Source organism: Nanorana parkeri, unplaced genomic scaffold, assembly GCF_000935625.1.
Source record: "Nanorana parkeri isolate BGI_ZX_2015 unplaced genomic scaffold, ASM93562v1 scaffold1292, whole genome shotgun sequence".
NCBI lineage: Eukaryota > Metazoa > Chordata > Amphibia > Anura > Dicroglossidae > Nanorana > Nanorana parkeri.
Window position 1 is genome coordinate 461454 of NW_017307560.1, and position 20232 is coordinate 481685.

The 20232-nt window shown below is 39.6% G+C and overlaps 1 protein-coding gene across 1 annotated transcript in view; it reads left to right on the forward strand.

Annotated features, from left to right (window-relative positions):
- The window catches only part of LOC108797540 (uncharacterized protein C3orf67 homolog), a 111476-nt gene extending 91977 nt beyond the window's left edge, over nucleotides 1-19499 (forward strand). The window contains exons 11-14 of the mRNA XM_018569152.1: nucleotides 7828-7941; nucleotides 14287-14600; nucleotides 17646-17718; nucleotides 19393-19499. Coding sequence (XP_018424654.1) covers nucleotides 7828-7941; nucleotides 14287-14600; nucleotides 17646-17718; nucleotides 19393-19499 — 608 coding nt within the window. The remainder of the gene's footprint in view (nucleotides 1-7827; nucleotides 7942-14286; nucleotides 14601-17645; nucleotides 17719-19392) is intronic.
- The last annotated feature ends 733 nt before the right edge of the window (nucleotides 19500-20232 follow it).

Sequence of the window (20232 nt, forward strand, 5' to 3'; positions counted from 1 at the left end):
TGTGTGTGTATGTGGGAGGCAGGGGACTTTAAAAAAATATTTTTTTTCTTACATTTTTTTTATGCTTCTTTATTATTATTTTTTTCCACTTAACTTTATTGCTATCACATAGGGGACTAAAACTCCCCCTATGTGATAGACAATTTACATGGCAGGTCCTCTTTATGGAGACATTAGGGGTCTCCAAGACCCCTAATGTCACCTAGGGACCCCCAGAGAAGCTGATGAAGCAGAGAACTGCTTCACCAGCTTCTCCCTAGTTTCTGAAGCTGGAGAGTGATAGCTGAATGTGGAAGTGATGTAATTTACATCGCTTCCTGCATTCGGGGACTGGAGAGGAGATCAGAGGGAGATCGTGTACCCAGCTCCCTTTGATCTCCTGTCACAGAGCAGCCGGACTGGCAACGGCAGTGACAGCGGTTAATACAATTGATCGGGCGTCTCTAGAGAGGCCCGATCGCTTGAATGTAAAGCTCCCGGCTGGCCGTTTAACGACAATGGCCAGCCGGAAAGTTACTCGTCGGGTTCCGGCGTCCTCTCGTCAGAGGACGAGCGGATTTTTCAAGCCCTGTACATATTATTCATAGCATATATAAACCACAACCATTGAAACACCTATCAGTGCCCCAGTGGTAATGGTTGGACATAGGTATCTTTAGGTTAGCTGGGTACTGCTCAAAATATTTCACTTTTGGCACTCTGTGTTGGACAAATCAGCTTCTCATGTGACTCTTCACATTCCATAGCTTGTCAGAGAACTCTCTAGAGATTATAAACAGATGAAAATGGAAAAGCTGCAGTCTCACAGAAGGGAGGGGGAGAGTGTGGGCTTAGCTGGTCAGGCAGACAGAGCTACTTGAACGCAAGTCTCTCTGGCTGTAAAATGACAGATTGAATTACTGCTCATTTTCTGCACAGTATGGAGTCAGGCACAGCTTGTATGAGAGGTATTTTCATACTTGTTACCCATATCCTGAACACAGGCTCACTGTACTTGCATTTTAATTTTTTTTTTAAATTGGAATGTCATGTTGCTTCCAAATCTTGTTTGAATCATCTCAGAAGCTGCCATTTCTAAAATCAGGGTTTCTAAATCTAACTCATCCCTATACACTGCAGAGGCTGGCAAGAGAGCAGTTAAAAAAAATAAGGAAATGCTAAGGGGGAAAGTGAGATGAGAACTTCTGTTTCTGTGTGAAGAAGGGCATCTCTGGGATCCCTGTAGCTGTGCTTGACCCTTGCTTATCCCTACAGCATGAAGATCTATAGGCATATTTTCTTTGATATATGTTTGTGCTTTGAAGAAGATGATTCAGAAGGCGTAAAGAGAATGTATAGTGTTTTGTACATTTTCTTTATTAATGTATCAAGTTTCTTACTAAACTGGTGCTTTCAAGGGTATTCTTTTACCAAAAACTCTTATTGAGTCGTGTATATTCACCTTGTATGTATTCTTGCATGCAAGTCAATATCAATACATTTGCTTATGCTATGCACATACAATTACAGATTGATATTACCTTGTATGTATTCTTGCATGCAAGTCAATATCAATACATCCAAAACATGTCCCATACTGATCTCAAACAGACCTCAGAGTGATCTAAGACCGATCACAAACATAAGCCATGTTTCTACTTTTGTCTTTCTACAGTATGTGCCTATGTAACCCTCTGCATGAGTCTCCTTTTTATTCAAAGCGAACCTATGCTTTCCCTCCAGCAGCATATACTCACAAGCAGGGAGCATGTGACCTCTACCCCATCTTCTTCTGTAACAGTGTGGTGCTTAGCAGTTGTCTGCTCAGTGACCAGTGGCATTACATGGGAGCAGGAAGATGGTCCTCAGCCCTGTGTACACTCCAGTTAGAATTGACTTGGGGTTTATACAGGGCTTCTTCTCCTTTCCTTTGGAGGTAAATAGGGAGCTAGGGAGCAAAGAAAAAAAGTGAGTGAGCATGTGCTACTGTTTGGGCCAGCTTTAAAATTAACCTGATTCTTTGTCCTGAATTGGCAAAGCACAGGTTTACTTTATTTAGAAGTACAACGCTTGCACTGTTTTTCACTACCCACCATAAGCCGAATGACTTATCCGTGAATGGTTACCATTGTGGCCTTTGTGTTGGATTATGGGGGTACTGAGGGTAAATAGGCGGTTCAAGGGAATGTTCCTTTAGCTTAGTGAATGTGGTAAAAGCTCAATCTGCAAAGAAAACCCAGTAACGTGCAAGAAAATTACAAATAAAAACAGTATTTTTGCTTGCACATGATTGAATGATAGAAGTCAGCAGAGCTTGCACCCCGCTTGGACATCATTGCACATCCGTGTGATGTCATCGCACATCTGTGTGATGTCATCGTATATGCGCGAGGTCAACTCGCAAATGTCTAGTGATGTCGCGTGCGCTTACCTGCTGGCAGTCTTCTTGGTGATGAACGCTGGCAAAGAGAGGAGGGTATGTTCACCCGGTGGGATAAGGTATGCCTCCAGGTCCCCTTGTCTCTCATGCAACTGTTGGGCTCCCGGTCCATGACCGAGTGCCTGACTTTTCAGAGGGGGCGACACCAAAATGGTGTCACTCAGTGTGGGCCGCACCCTCCACGTGATGCCACTGATGTAGTTCAAATAAGCAGTAACCTCTCCAAAAGATTTCTGGACATTTCAATTCTAGTCAAAGCACATGACTGTATTATCTGTTAGAATTGAGCTTTTCTGGATACCAGCCATGAGAAAAAATGGGTGTTTACCCTATGCTAATATTTCAGAGCATTGAGATTCATGGTTTTCTTTCTGAATAGAATGTGTTCATTTTATTGGTTATGTTGTATTTTACATAATAGTGTTACACCCTTTTGGGATGTCTGTGTTAATTACTTTAACTTTTGCACACAAAAACTTTAAAAGCTTGCACACAAAAAAGAATCCTTGGAAGAATTTCTGTATTCTATTTGTTCTCACGCACATGTTAAAATAAGGTATTGAATACCCATAACAAGGAGTTTGTGTTCCTGGAGAAACAGACATGGTCTGCATTGCCAGGACATGTTGCAGCACTTATATCCTAGTTATAGCATCAGTTCCTGCTAGGGGCATAACATGCATTAAATATGTACAGTATGTTCTATATTGGTGTGGGGTTACTCAATCTGCACCAGTTCCAAAAAATTCTACAAGGACACTCCCAAAAAGCACTCCAGGAAAACACATGATGAGTATATTCGAATTGTATTAATACTGTTGGATTTGTGCTATTACATCTGAATGGATATTCTTGTCAGCTGTTGCTGTGGAAAGCATTTATCATCACTGCTCTTACTCCATGATTTATTTTTATTATCCTTATGATGGAACTATAGCTCTGTTGGAATAGGTATTATATTCCATGCTTTGACACTGCTGCATAAGCATTGTGGACACCTCTTCATATCATCTACACCTGGTTTTCATACAAGACGGAATTTGAAATACATGCTGCACTATTTGGCAGATATTTACCCGGTATCACTGCTGTGTCCCTAATGGACTTTTCAACTTGTCAGTGAACTATGTTAAAATAACTATGTTCTGGCAGCTACCTATGGTATGACTGCCATGTTAAAGTGACATTCTTTAAGATAGAGAACGACAGGCACATTTAAATAGTGGTACTTGGATGACAAGCATAGTTGATTCTTGTTGGTGTTTTTCTATGATGGACATAGACAACTGAGTGGGAGGCACTACATTTCCATGCTAGATGAAAGGTAGTGTTGCAGTTAAGTGAATCCCCTACTCCTGTATGGATCACTCACAGCAGCATGCCATGATTTTGTGTATGATATACACTTGTAGATGGGATTGAAGATACAAGGATATCTTATTTAATTTCATCATTATCCGGTTACAGTGAACACATCCAGAGAATGTGATTATAAGTAGCACACCCGACTTTGATTATGTGTGGAGTGATCCTTGTGTTAGAGTATAATCCCTACAGGAATTACATACATAATGGTGATTTGGACAACAGCGAGTGATGAATAATATCCAGTGGGGAAATAATCTCTGTGAAATTTGGATTTTGAATGTTTGGGGGTTTAGCATTGTTTTTAATCATTTCTGCCTCTCTTCATTGAATACATTTTGTACTTAGTGACGCATATGGTGGTTGCAGGATTCATAAATATATACATCTAGTTTTGCAGGTAGTTTGTAGAGTCTGAATTTAAACTCCAAATTCAGTGAAGGCTTTGATAAAAATGTGTCTATTAAATCTTTTTTGGATATGTCAAAAACATCTTAGCTACTTAAAGCAAATACGTGCTGTAACCCTGCAAGGCAAATAAAAGTATTCCCTTTAAAACACCCCCCCACACCACCCTCAATAAGCTACTAGCTGCAGAAGTCATAGCTTACTGAGGACTATGGACTCTTTCCCTGTTATAATGCTGTTTTAATGATGGGCCCAGTATTGTCATGTGGAGTGAATCACATGATCCTCTATACCTGGAAACAGAGTTGAATTAACTATTAAGCAAAACAGGCATGTACTTAGGGCACCAAGGGAAGGGGACACCACAGTGTTTTTCCCTTTAAAGGATAAGTGCACTTTGAGCTAATCAGTCTCCCCCTCCACAGATGTGTACTTTCCAAGATCCGACTGCTGTGGCCTCCATTGTTTATATACATTCGACTCTGCAAGTCTTTTCTCTCCTGACCCATAGCATATCACAACCCCATAGACTTCTTCTTGCCTGTAGACAAAGATAGACAAGCCCCATAGACTTCAAACTTTAATTTCAGTTTCATCACTTATTGGGTTTTAATTGTCTTGTCATGTAGCTGCGCTTAGACATCAGTTGCCCTTAATCTGGCCCTGCCTGTAAATATTTTTTTTTGTTCCCGGTGGCTGAACAGAGTGGTAGGAGAGCAAAGGCAAACACAGTATGTGTTGCTGGGTAAGAGGGCAGTCAACCAAACATTTTGCTTTGCCCAGCATGGGCAAAGCACTGGTTTGCTTTATGTAGCTTTTAAGCAGGTATAAGTGCAGAGGGCACAGCAAGCTTCTTCTAGGATATATATGTATTCTGTAAATGGTTCAGATTTCTCTAAAGGAAATAAATGTCAAGAATATATGTTCAATAAACGTCACAAACATTTTAAATAAAGCTTGAGCTCAAGTAATTGTTTTTTTTCTGGTATGAAGACCTTGGCTCTGTGACTGCAGACATGAGAGTGGGGAGATTGCGTCTTTCCTCCCCATATCTTAATTGTGTTTTTTCTGAGGGATCATACATCTGCACAGTGCCTGAGCTATCTGCATCCTGATGAATGAGCAGTCCACACTGGAATATTTTGTTATTGATGATGCTGCATGATATATGGAAGAAGCGCAGGAAAAATGAGCATTGTGTGTAAAGATAATTCCACAACATCGCTAAAAGATATCTCAACAACAAATACATCACCACGAATATTTCATTTTCCTGGAACGAGGTGCAGGCGGTGGTCACATGTCATGTAGTAAGGATTAACTTCAGGGATTTAATTCATCAAGAAGACAAACAAACCGAATTTATGTTGTATTACAGAGACAGAAATTAATGTTGCGCTCAAGGGGAAGCGCACAGAAAAATATTACAAAACAGGTTTCATGTAAGGTTTTGTGCAATGAAAATGGCACATTCAAAACCGACCACATTGGTATGGGGAAAATGGGGCACAGAAGGTTTTGTTTTTTTATCAAATCTTGTTTCAGTGGCTTGTAAGCTCTCCTCAAATTACTACGAACAGTGGGCTCACAATACAGCATTGTGCATTAAACTAGAGGATTCTCCCAAGGAATAGCCAAGCTCAGTGATATTGTGCTGAGACAACATCTTTCTGGAGAGTCCCTGGTGAGCAATGAAAGTGTTTTTTAGTGAAGATGCACTTCAAAGGGAACCAGTCACCAATGGGCATTTGTGTTTTTTTATATTAGTTACTTGCATATCTTACTAACTAAATAGTATGATTTTAAGTGTTAAAAAGAAAAAAAATTAAATTCAAAATACATTAACCCCTTACAATCTCTCACATTTGGATTTAACAAAGTCAATTACCTAAAGGAAAAATTCATATTGTTTGATAAAAGGTTATAGCTCTATACTACCAATGTTGTGCAAGCCCCCCTAGTAACTCTGCTATAGTTACTACTTTATTCCGTTGAACAGTATCCATAGTATATACTATTTTAGTATAAACTAAGTTAAGCATATGAGTCAGTGTTTATGTACCTACGTATTCCCTGGTACATGCCCCTGATACCTGTAAAAATTGCCTACATACAGATAGCGCATACATTAACCCCAAACTAGAAAAGGTATCTAGATGACACATTTTGAAAAGATGTTCCTCTTCTGCAAACTAACAATTCTATACCTCACAACATTTTGAGATGAGGAAGAAGGATACCTTTTAGTAAAAATTGAGCAGCCAAAGAACACAGCTGCCAATCCATTAAACGTCAATAAAATGTAATATGCAGAAAATGATTGGTTCAACTAACAAGATTAAATGCAATTATTAGAATATAACATTTTTATTTTTTTATTTATATGCATGAAACCAAAAAGAGGGATGACTGAGGAAGAAAGAAGGACAGAGGGTTTTGGCTTTAAAAGAGAGAGCGTCCCTTCAAATAGGTTGCTATGCCTCTCTATGCAATCGGACTGAAACAGTAGGCAGGGCCATGTCAGTGATTTATTTTAAAAAGAGCAATGCATGGATACTATTCTCTATTTATTTACAGTACATGCCCATTTGTTAGGCTGTTTATTTTACGTTCTAATTCCTTGAAATAGACACAGCCTTGCAATCAGGTAACAATTTGTTATTAACATACATAGGTGATGAGGTAGTGAGAAAGATTTCATAACTAAACCTATTGGGTCAATCATACTTGACCTGTGCCACTATTGTAGAAATTGTGGCATGGATTGACTGCTACTGTTTTAAAAAAAAAAACGTGGCATATATTTAGGGATGCACCGATACTTTTCGAGTACCATACTTGGCATTTTCAAGAGAACTTCCAGGGTTGCAGCGGTTGCAGCTGGGACCTAGCTCTGGCGCTCCACCACTGTCCTGAAATCATTAGTCTGTATTGTTTTAGGAAAACTGTCACATGACAATAAACAAAAATGGATCAGTACTCATACTTGTAAGTACTTGGGCACGTACCAGTACTTGTACTTGCAAAAATTGAATTGGTGCATCCCTTTATTTATATTTATAAAACCAAAATCATACATTAAAACAGAGATGTACAAATCCCAGAAGCTCCGTGTGCTCCTTACAAATGACAGCTGCCTCCTAACTTTTGAATTTTTCTCTAGTCTAGTCTTGGAGCTCAAAAAGTATCTGTACTTGTACTTGTAATGAGTACGGTACTTGGTATTGGTGCATCCCTACATATATTGATTGCTAAACTGCAAGCCTCATGCAAAACCTCAGAATTCAAATATTAGCAAGGGTATTGGCATTCACATGTCATAACTCCTAGGACTGTATATCACCCGAATGTGTCACTCTAGCAACTGGAAATGAAAATCAAACAGAAAGAAGCCATAAACAAAATAACTAAGCACTTATATGAGAAATTGAAGCTCAACTTGGAGACTAAATTGGTCACCTTAGTTATGAAACATAGTGCAGGCATTGCAAGTGAATAAAATGGAAATATCTCCTCCAAGTTATGGCTTATCAGAGGAACAGCAGGGAGAGATCTCAGAACTAATAAAAATCCACTTGCAATTTAAAACATGCAGATAAGGAGAAATGTATTTTATATGATATATTCTCTCTCAGACAGCTCTTCTGTGGGACACGGCAGAAATGAAGATAAGCTCTCTGTTCAGATCCATATGTCTTCCTGTGAGAACAGAGCGCAGACGCCGAGTATCGCCAGAGCCAACATTACAGGTGAGACCACAATTCCCTTACGCTGCGTTTGCATTGACTTGATAAAGATATGGCTTCTTAAGGTGGACCTTTTATTTAGTAGTAGGCGTAGTGCTATAATGGAAGAAGACAGAGATAGACATTGTTTGGTTCTTCCAGTAAAAGCAGTTTTGTACTTGGTTCTCCCAGCATATCAGGTGCTAGTGTAGTTTAGCTGTAAGATGATTAAGGCCTGCTTGGAACTTGTATAATTCCTGCCAACTCATTTTCCTCGTTACTGTTGCTTCATTGTCATGTTAGGTTATAGCTGCAACAGGTGCAAATGTATTCCTCAGAAGAAGGAATGGTAGTAGGACCGCTGCCAACCATGTTTCAAATTAAAAATAATAATTATTGATCTAAAAAATCTTGTATCTGAAATAATAAAAAAAAATGTAAAGAAGAGCTAAACATGCATGTAAGTGCTCCCTGACAAAGCAATGAGTACAGCAAGAAACATGTTAGAGTCTTATCTTGTATCCTATGCTGATTTGGAGTAAAGGAAAGACGTTTCCTGGTCTTCTCTTTTTCTTCATATGCATGTAAATGCAACCGGCTAAATTGCTGAATTCCTGTGCTTGTAATTATTGAGCTTATTTAGAAAACTAGATAAACAAGTTATATGTCCTTTTCCATAGTACAACATATAATAATGTTTAAGAGGCCTGAGATACCAATTAGTAAGGGACCCCATGATTTCCGATGGTGGCCATACATAAGAGAGAGCAAACTTGAAAAGATTGCTGTAGTTTTTATTCTCTTTATTACAACTACACAGAACATCATTGTTGGCGATACCTAACTGTCTCGCAACCAAACCTCACTGCATTCCTTTCTACTGTGGAAAGTGCACATAATTTAAAGTTAAAGTGATTGGACTTACACATATTTGAGGCTAAGGGTTAACACCAAATGTCCAAAACATGCTAAACCCCTAATAACTATAGAAGAAAACATGAAGAGTTCTCATCTCTCCCACTTTGCTCCTTTCTTCAAGGTAGACTTTATTCATACTTGTTACTCCTGGGCCGTACAACAAAGATAGTATTTTAAGATACAATTTCATTTTAATTATTTAGCTTTACAGCTTTCACATGTTCCATGAAAAGAACAGAGTGGGATGAGAATCAGCAGGGGGGGCATGTTGTGTTCCTATAGTAGAGAAATATAAAACAGAACTTGTGACTTCCTAGTTGTTTGTATTCTGTTTCTGTACTCTGATGTATAATATACATAAATATTCACAATGTTATTCACCCATTCTCTACCACAAAAAAGAAATGCTCATTTCCAGGTCATAAATGAATGTTTGTAGAAAAATAAACTCACATCTGTTTTCTGGCAGTGTAAAGGCTCCAAAAGCAACTTTTCCTTTATTGAAGAGTCCAATTTTTATTAAAATGTACATATGAGCTAAAATAACAACTGTCAACATTTTAGATCATTTACCTGAAAGTCAATGAGGTTTTAATTAGATTGCAGATAACATCTAATCTTACCAGCATGTTCAAAAAGTTATTTTAGGGCCAGGGTGAATAGACTTTTGTTTCCATAAGAACTGCTTCTCTCCCCCATACATGTCTATGGAAATGCAAAAGCAGCTTGAAACAGATCAGAAGAATTGTAACTGCATGTCAATTACACCTGTCAATGAGTTATTGCCTTGTAGTGTGACACCCCTCCTAGTGGTATCTGCCGGGTGGAAAACTTTTTGGTGGCCTAGTGCGGTGTGGTACCCAAGTAACCTACCCACTCCTTTCCTGACAAGAGTCCAAAGCGTTGATAAAATGATTAACATCAAGCTGATTTCTTTTACAAATGTATACCAAAACATTTAATGTAATATCTTTTGTTTTACTAGGCTCTGGCTACATTGCTTTTCTTCTAGTCCAGAAATGACAGTGACCGTACATCACAAAAGTAGTACATACATACACAAGAGATGGACAGTAACAATCATCTTTTAGGTTTAGCAACAAGTCCGACAATTTTCCCTTTGATTTCGACAGTAAAATTATTGGCCATGACAGTCCTCCTGCAGTGTATATGCTGTGATATCAGGCCAATTATCCAATATTGATGTTAAGATTGCTACACTGTCTATATTTGCAGTGGCTCAATGACATCTTTGTTGTCCGGAACCCACATTTAGAGAATTCAAACTTTCTCAATTAGTTTTAACAAAGCCTTGCTTTCCATCTTTTGACTTTTAAAACAGTAGAACCTAATGAACTGTTTAATCTGTTCACTCACATAAACGCATGATTATCGATAGCAGCACTTGCATGGAAAGCCTAGGACTCCTAAAAGAAATAGAACATGACAAAACCATCTCTCTGAGCTCAGTCATTAGTCCTGTACCGCAACACACATTAAGAGGCGTACATTGGAGAGCAGCTGTGCAACACGGATATCAAGCTTTCTTTAAACAAGATAAATGGACATCATCATTTTAATGCAACCATTTTGGAACGCACTGAAACACATAAATCATTTGGGTTCCTTTTTACGTATTAAAGACTGTTGAAAGTTTGCTTTTCTCTCTACGTGGGTATTGTTTAGGCTTTTAGGCTGTCATTCTTATGCTTAAAGTGGGTCTAAAAGGATTTTCACATATAGCTCTTTATCCATGACAGCTAGTGGATGTTATCTAGGCTAGATATTTTTTGGCCTAGAGAGTGAGCATTCTATATGACTCTGTAATGCCAATGACATGTACACAATAGCAGAGGATTATGGAAAATAATTGAGAGCCTGAAGTTTCAGCGTCTTTATGTTCCTAAAAGAAAGGTTTAGCTGTTACTATTGCCATTCATAGAAAAACATAGACACATCTCTTATTAAATTACCAGAATCGGTGTGCAAAACCTACGCCAAGATGTGCAGAATTTACTTGTGACTTTCAGTGCAGGTTCTGCCGCTGCTTGTTGTCGAAAAGGCCTGTTAATATAACTGCTGTTTGAATTTGGTCCTGGTTCACATTACACAGGAATCTGAGTGTTAGGGTATATTCCTATGTGTCAAATGTTAATGGCGTTATTTGTATTTGGAATACAAACGTGATACTTCCAGAACATTGCATCTAGGTACAGAAAATGTAATTGCATATATTGTACGATCTTCGCATTATCCTAAAATAGATACATCGAATCAGTGTTTTTGTGAGCACATGAGAGCTGGCTTTCAGGACAGTTCTAGCACCTAGCAAGGTATGTGTTGTCCATTATGGATTTGATGCTAAGTGTTATTGTTTAGGGTAGTGGTAATCAACTTAAAGAGTATAGGAGGCCTCAACTGTGGCTCTGATGTCCTGAAGGAAATATTACAGAGACTGCAGACATATTACAAACAAGTGATACATGGTCACAGCATGCGGACATGCTACAGGAGCGGTTGGAGACTGGATACATGCTGCAGGAGACAGAGACTGACACAGACTATGTGAGAATTCTGCCATGACAAGTCACTTCACACGTCAGTGCTCACACTATTAACTTCTGGGATCTGAAGACCACGGAACAAGTTCTACAAGGTCATATGCAGCCCTTGGGCCACAGGTTGGGCACCAAGTGTTTAGGGGGTAGAGTAGACTTGTTATTTCCCCATGTATGACTAAGCAGCAGGCTTACTTTATAGGAGGTGTCTTCAATTGCCTGTACTTACTTTTCCTATGTAAGCTCCAAGCATTTTTATTTCTGTCTGTAATGCTGTTGGGGAGTTTTCCCCTCACGTTCTGTCTTGTGATCAGCCTTTTAACCAGACAGGAAGTGAACACATCTCTTCAATAGAACCCTAACTGCAGTAAAACATGGCAGTTCTAATCATTCCCCACTCTACCAAAAACTAGATTACAAGTATTGGGTATAGATATAGTTTAAGCAGCTAATCACCAAGCACCACTGCTGTCAAGTGGGAGAAAGGGGGTTCAGTCACATGATCCATTATACCTGAATATACCAGGAATGGCACAGGTCATTGGGGAGTGAAGGGAAGGTATGAATCAGCTTTTATACTGGTCAAAAGCTCTAACATAAACCTTTTGCTTTGTCCTGCATTGGCAATGCTTATGTATTTGACTTGGGGAAACCAGGAATATAAAGCCTTCCTACAGCTAAGTGGTGATAACTAATAAAGGGAGCTAAAGCTGCAATTAGATATATGCTGATTGACAATGGTTGAGAATTGTGCAACCCATGTGCACAGTGTCATCAATGGGTGATATTAGAGAACTGCAGCTACATACACCATTTTAAAATACTGGAAAAGTTCCACCTTTTTTATAGTTGATATAAAAAAGAAAGGAGGTAAAGGAAAAGGAAATACTGATTTATTCTGTACAATGTGAGTTGAGCTCAAGACTGCCAAATAAGGAGGAAGAGCAATCTGTTGACCTCATCTGCTCAGAATCATTGGCTCTTTTTGGTCCCATGCAATTCCATCATAGTCTGCTATTGCTAGTACTAACACATACTTGCGTTTTTCTCTTCATGATAATTTTCCCCTGGCAGACAGCTAGTTAACCTGCCTATCTATGCACCAGTTGGATATTTCAAGATACTCTCTTTGTCAAGCACATTAGGTTAAACCATGGTCAGAAAGACTCCATGAAATACTTATCTTCATGCATTTTTTATTTGTGTATCGTTCTTCACGAGGGCCTAAAATTTGAAAGTCAAATTAAAACTGGCGCTAATGGGCCTCTTGGGATCTTCTTTAAAAAAAGTTCCTGAAGTTTTCAGTGGAATCGCACAGGCCCATCACATGAGCCTCCGGTTCATTTACATTCCTGAGTCACCGTCAGTGAAAAGTATCACTGAACGATTACAATAAATGAAGCATGTTCAAGTTGAATTACATCAAAGGAGGAAAAGCCTTAAAGGACTGACTGCAAGGCAGGTGTTAATTATAATTTCAGACTTGTGAATTTCTCACACATTATTATAACCCAAACTGACAATGAAATGCAAATGAATTGCCCATAGCTATGACCACTATATTCCATCAATTATTAAGAAAATTGCAAGTTTGTGTAAAAATCTTAACTGGACAATATTTAATTTCCTCTCCGGTCTCCAAATCATTTAAGAATGGAAGAAATAGAGAAACCAATGTAATTCTGATTATTTTTCTCTGACAAGCATATTAAAACTATGAAAAGGTATAATTAAATAGTCCAATTATGATTTTATTTACCTTGAAAATACATTTTATATTTGCAATTGTATTTTTACTTTTGAAAGCTTATAATTTATATTATTTTACCTGTTTATATAATAATGGACGGTATTTTGATATGTACATAACTAAACTTAAGGGGTATCTATCTATCTATCTATCTATCTATCTATCTATCTATCTATCTATCTATCTATCTATCTATTAGAAAGGGAACTTACCTGAACTAAAAATTAACAGCCCTAAAAAATAATCCCACTCCTTCCTTAAAGGGTCTATAAACCCAAATACTGAGGTTCTATAAATAGTTCCCTATATGGCTGATAAATAAAATAGTGCAAGCATTTTTTAGTACTGTTAGTAAAGTTCTAATAAATACCCGATGAACTTGACAGTTTTTGCATCTTCAGTGGACTTCCTCTAATATTATTTATTTATTACAGGTATTTATATATAGCACTGACAATTTACGCAGCGCTTTGCTTAGTTGCACATTCACATAAGTCCTTGCCCTTAAGGAGCTTACAATTAAAGGTCCCCATCTCACATACAGGGCCAATTTAGACAGGACCCAATTAACCTACCAGAATGTCTTTGGAGGGTGGGAAGAAACTGGAGGAAACCCATGCAAGCACAGGGAAAACATGCAAACTCTTTTGCAGATAGTGACCTGGCCAGGATTAAAACCAGGGACTCCCAAGTGCTGCAAAGCAGAAGCGCTAACCACTAGGCCACTTTGCTGCCAGACTGACAACTGTCAGCACAGAATGCTAACACTCCCTCCCATGTGCAAACAGTTTGCGCTATATAAATCCTGTATAATAATAATCATATTTACAGGAAGCTGATATGAGGTCAGACTCAGGTACTTCCAGTAGCTGCATTTAACTTTTATTTATATGTTTTAATAACTACATGACTATATAACTGCGTTTTTTATCTGTCCTGAGTTCAAGTTTAAAACAAGCAAGCAGGGCTGATATATCTTCAGTTAAATAACTGCAGGCCGCAGCATTTGCACACAAATGCGAATTATAGATCAGGAATCTCTTGTGTATCACACTTGAGAAACCAAAAATCCACTAATTATAACCAATTGTTAGGAGGATTTTCCATGGCACGTTATCACCTTTCATGTGTTTTATCTTCCAGATGAGTGGGTATTTCCTGACACTTCCCAAGATGATGCATCCAAACTGTCTGACAACCAACATCAAACAGACATCAGTCTCAGCTGTCACCAGCCGGAAGATAGCAGCCAAAATGACACCAGCTATCCTGCAGATGGGGCCCCCGAGGACCCAGATGAAGCATCCCCTGCTTCCTCAATGATTTGTACAACATCTCGTGGGAAACTTCAGGCCTTTCAGTTTTCCAGAGACGTCGTCTCTCCAGATCTCCTGGAACATGACGGACGAGGAGCGCAAATGGAGGACGATTTCTATGGAAGTGACAGCAGCACGGAGGTAAATTTGTTATTTAATCATAAAAAAAACATGGTTGTGTATTGTGAGAAAAGTATTCTGGTCTTGTGTTTAAAAACAACATAATCAGAACAAATTGAGTGCTGGGCCAAAGGCTTGCAAGGATTCCAAATTTACCTAGCATATTGAAAGGTCAGTATACTCGAATATGATATTGCAGTTGGCGGGCTCTGGCGGATAAAGTTAGCTCCTGGTTTCTTATGCTTTGTGGACATTCCTAGTTGCTACCCCTTTCCATAGTTCCTGACCATCTGGGAGCTTTGAGTGTTCCTGTACACTTGTGTGTGTCAGAGCAAATTGAGTGCTGGCCCTGAGGCCGGCAAGGATTCCAAATTTATCTAGCATATTAAAAGGTCAGTGCACTCGAATCTGATATTGTAGTTGGTGGGCTCTGGCGGATAAAGTTAGCTCCTGGTTTCTTATGCTTTGTGGACATTCCTAGAGCAAACCCCTTTCCATAGTTCCTGACCATCTGGGAGCTTTGAGTGTTCCTGTACACTTGTGTGTGTCAGAGCAAATTGAGTGCTGGCCCTGAGGCCGGCAAGGATTCCAAATTTATCTAGCATATTAAAAGGTCAGTGCACTTGAATCTGATATTGTAGTTGGTGGGCTCTGGCGGATTAAGTTAGCTCCTGGTTTCTTATGCTTTGTGGACATTCCTAGAGCAAACCCCCTTCCATAGTTCCTGACCATCTGGGAGCTTTGAGTGTTCCTGTACACTTGTGTGTTCCAGAGCAAATTGAGTGCTGGCCCTGAGGCCTGCAAGGATTCCAAATTTACCTAGCATATTAAAAGGTCAGTCCACTCAAATCTGATATTGTAGTTAATAGTTATATGCGGGTTCTGACGGACAAAGTTAGCTCCTGATTCTTACTGTTGTGGACATTACATAAAATCACATAAAATGAATAGAAGCTTCAACAGAGATAGATTGAGGTCCTCTAAATAACCACAGAAACTCGGCAATCTCAATAAAGGAAAAGGAGTCCCTGAAATGTAAAGAAAAGTCAAGTGGTTTAACTGTCCAGCATCTACTAAAACCTGAAATATCGCTGTTGGGTGGCATCATCCAACTTTGTGAATTCCATCTGTATCTTTACCCTTGATATTAAATATATTGTAGCAACAGTAGTTCCGACAGGCACATGCCCCTAGAGGCACCTTCCATAGAGGGGCACCATGCATGTACCTACTCTGCCTAATTCCCGAGTTCCTAATTTGGAGTCAGAGGCAGCAGTGCCTTAGATATCACACTGCAGATATACAGATATAAGGCTATAGGGACAGGAGTGCCTAGGCACACTAACATACCAGGAAGTGCATTGCTATTTTTCGGACATAATTCCAGGCATAAGGGAGAATTTTTCAGGGTATGGCTTAGGCACAATTAGCACTTCTAAGTATTCCCTGTGTAAATTGTCAACTTTTGGGTTCCAGTCCACTTTAAGAGGCTAATTAGTATTAGGCATTTTTTATGAAATCTTTCACAGCATGCATGTTGTTAGAATTGGCTTTTTGTATGTGAATTGCCTAATCCCATTTAGCAGAGAATGTTTTAGTGCAGCATAGTACACTTTTTTCCATAATAGATATTAAAATGCGTGTTTCAGCATTCCCCAAGTATGACGAAAAGACATTAGCACAGATGAGTATTGCCAAGAGCTTGTTCATTGATCGAACTGTGCAGATGTGCTATTAGAAACACAGCATATTTTCTCCATCATCTGTCATTTCAAAGAGCTACTCAACATTCCAGAGTCATTTGTTATATATGGACAAACCTTTCAATGATTTATTTGTTTATGATCAATGACATCTGCGCAGAGTCTCCTCTAAATCATTTTCATGTCAGTTATGTAGGCTTGGAACATGGACATTACTTACAAAGCAGCATGAATCATCGCTGTAATGTACAAGGTGGTCATAAATGGACTCACACTATTTAAAATAATATAACAGATTGGTAATAGCAATATTTGGTATAAAGGTTATTGTAGTTGCTTGGGTCAGTTGTACAAATACTTTTTGAAGATAGCTAAAGGTGCCTTCAGACATTCTAAGAGTATATGCTGTCACTTTGAGAATACTGAAAGCTGCTGACAGGTATAAAAGTCATGTACCCTAGGATTCCTGAACATACAGTATGAGAAGCAGCTTCATCCAAATACTGGGCTGTTCTGATCAGAAGAACTTGCCCTTTCTCCTTCCATACATCCCTGTTGTCCAGAGAGGCAGCCCATCGATATAATGAGGCATATTGGATGCCTGCACTTTACACCTGTGCAGATTTTAATATTGTTAAAGTGTTAGAGTTTCTTTAACCTTGCCTCAGGCAATAACAGCTAGTGGCACATGCATGGAGGGGAGGAAGAGGGAAAGGGTGTAGAGTACTGGATGTACTATATGTCTATGGAAAAAAGCAAGTCACATAGCAGGTAGCAATGAATGTTCATTTTATCAGATCACATGCAACCTGTTTAGTATAAAGGTGCCCATACACCTTACAACCATCACACAACTTTCGTTGTGCGACGGTTGTAAAGTGATTAAAATTTCGTATGGCCTGCCCATCATGGACAGGCAGATCGTACTTACAATCATCACAAGTCCTCCCCGCTGAGGGGAGGGCTTGCAGATTATTGCAATGGTGAGCGGTCAGTGTGCGCTTGCGCACCTCGTGTCGTGCAGCTTTCATCTTGTGATCGCACTACTTTTCTAGCGTGCTCATTATACGAAAAGCGTACGACCTACAGTAAATGTGGTCACACGCTGCCCATTAACCTTACCATTATCATACGATCGCAGGATCACACGCGATTATCGTACGATAATCGTCAGGTGTATGGGCAGCTTAAGTCTGCTTATTGATCTAAGTATTTTGGCAAAATATGGCATGGACTGTATGCAATGCTGTCCCTTTTATCCCTCATTGAGGGGCAACCGAGTGCTGGGGGGAGCAGGCCACAGTGTCCTAGCTTGCTAAGAGCTCTTAGCATTCTGTGACGCTCTGTGTGGCTTCCCACCCAGCTCACTGACGTCACCGGTTGGCAGAAACTGGCTGGCTTTCGTCCCACCGAGCTCCTGGCAACCGATGACATCAGTGAGCTGGGAGATGCTAATCAGAGCTGTTGACAGTGCAGTCTGGCATCTGAAGGCACCTAGATGACAACTCAACACAACAACCCCCACACTTCACCTGGCCATCTCCCCTGGCACCATTCACTGCCTGCACCCCCAGTTTCCAACTCCCCCAATGACAGCACATCACCTCAGGCAGCGCATACCTTAGGCGCATACCAAAAAAAGAGTAGAAAAGCTTTTCTATGTCTTCCATGGCTGTGATATACTAACTATTCTCTCCTGGAACCCCACTGAGGTTCTGTGTCATATCGTAAAGCCTGTAGAAACTTTTCACAATATTTATTAATACAACAAAAGGACATGAGTTTGCAAATACAAATGAAAAATAACATAGTTTTTCATCCATTCTTAATAACTGCAATATGCAACTTTGTAAAATCCTCTAGTGAGTTCTCACTTGATGTTCTGGGAACACCTGATACTGAGCCTACGATTTTGCAAGACATGGATTCTTAGATACACTAGTGAAAGTTTTATTATAGCCTAGTAAATATATCCCCGAATATTCATAAATGAATTATTCGGATCACAACTTTACTTTCAGTGCTGTTATAGGACATTTTCCATTCAGTTCACCCTCCCCTGAGTTCTCTTTTGTCCTCTGTGCCCAGTTTTCACTTACTATCTAACAAGCTCAGTAGGAGGAGCGGAAAGATTAGACTTCCTGAAGACTTCCACCCCAGGGCAGATTTTAATCTGATTCGTGGCTTTGTCATACTGATTCATGGCTTCTGTGTTGTATGGGAGAGGCAGCAAGGATGGTATTGCAGAATCTAGCTCAGACATGCTCCATGGTCACCAGATTATTAACAAACAGGGTTGGGGTGCACTGGTGCAGTGCAGCAGTACCTGGGTATAAAACAAGTAGTGGGCAGCTAGTCTGAGCTCCTTGCATGTATCTTATGCCTTCATTTTCAGTTATTTCTAAGGTCTACCTTTGAAATAGAAACTTCTTTAATACACACCCACAATACTTTGTAACTCTATTTGAGACTTTCTTTTCCCAGCCAAAAGACCTGTAGTCCAATAAACTGCACTGCAGCAAAGCTCATCACATGTCAATATCATTTTATAATTTCCGTCTGAACACCAGCGTGACAATGTCTTCGATGCTTCATGCATACCGGATTCCCATTTTTAAATCCAGTCACAGCTACAGACACTTATATTTTTTCTATGGCAATTAGGCTGGTAGACAGACTGATTAAATAAATGATTGAATAATGTGACGTTGATTTCTGTGTAATAAATTCAATAACCTTGCATACTGCAGTACATCATGCTTCCAATTCTTTCTACACAACCCCACTAAGTTTGCAGTTGCATTAAAAATGTAATATATAGGTGCACTCCTTACCGGTATAGGATGTTCCTTGAAATCCTGGTGAGTGCTCGTAGTGACCACGGATGGCGCCGTGAACCCAGCATTTAAAACACGGTTTTTTACTTTGCCGTAATTCAGCATGTCTAATCTGGGCAATTTTGGGCAGCTGTTATTGTGTTTACATGTATGTATGTATTCCACGCAGGGGTTACTGATATACTGCTGTTATGTTTACCAGTGATGATGTCCCACTGCTATACCACTAGAGCGTGTTAGTGTTAATAACCGCTGTCCCCCGTTTCCACACAGCGCATGCGCAGGTGCTATCAGTCGATGATGGTACTCAGACATTAAACACCCTGCGTTCCACACGGCAGAAGTGCTGGTGGACGGGAGTGGAGCTGGCTCACTGCTAGGCCTCATGTCTCCACAGTAACCGACTGTTGTGTTTCTTAACCAACAGCTGTGACAGCGGTGCACATGGTCTCGTACATGTGCAAGCTAATGTATGCAAATTTTGCTGCTAAAAGACTGTTTGTGATTTGGTGCCTGCAAGGGGTAGGGGGTTCTTTGGTGTTTGCACATGTTTGGGTGTGTCTATTTAAAAGGTACTGAACATTTTGGTTGTGTCATTCTGAGCCTGATGAAGGGGACCCCGTGCGGCCCCGAAAGCGCTTGTACTGGAATGACAGTACTCCATTAATCAATGGACTTTTGTTGATTTCACTTAAATGGTCTGCTGGTGACATCCTTTTGCAAACTCATTACAAATGTTTCCCATATATCTGTAAGAAATGCACAGAAATACGCTCTGGACAATAATAAACCTGGCTCTGTTGTGTACTATGGTTGTACCTCGGTCTACATCTGTACCATGATGGTTTAATTGTAATACAGAAATTGTTTTTAGTGTTAGATACACACTTGGTGGCTTCTTAATTATTATTATTATACAGGATTTATATAGCGCCAACAGTTTGCGCAGCGCTTTACAATATAAAGAAGACATTATAATCACAATACAATTCAAGACAAGATGATAAGGAGAGCCCTTCCCATGGGGGCTTACAATCTAAAAGGGAGGGGCAAGTGATACATGAGGAGGTAGCTGTGTGGGGATGAATTGTTTGAGAATGTGATGGTTCAGTG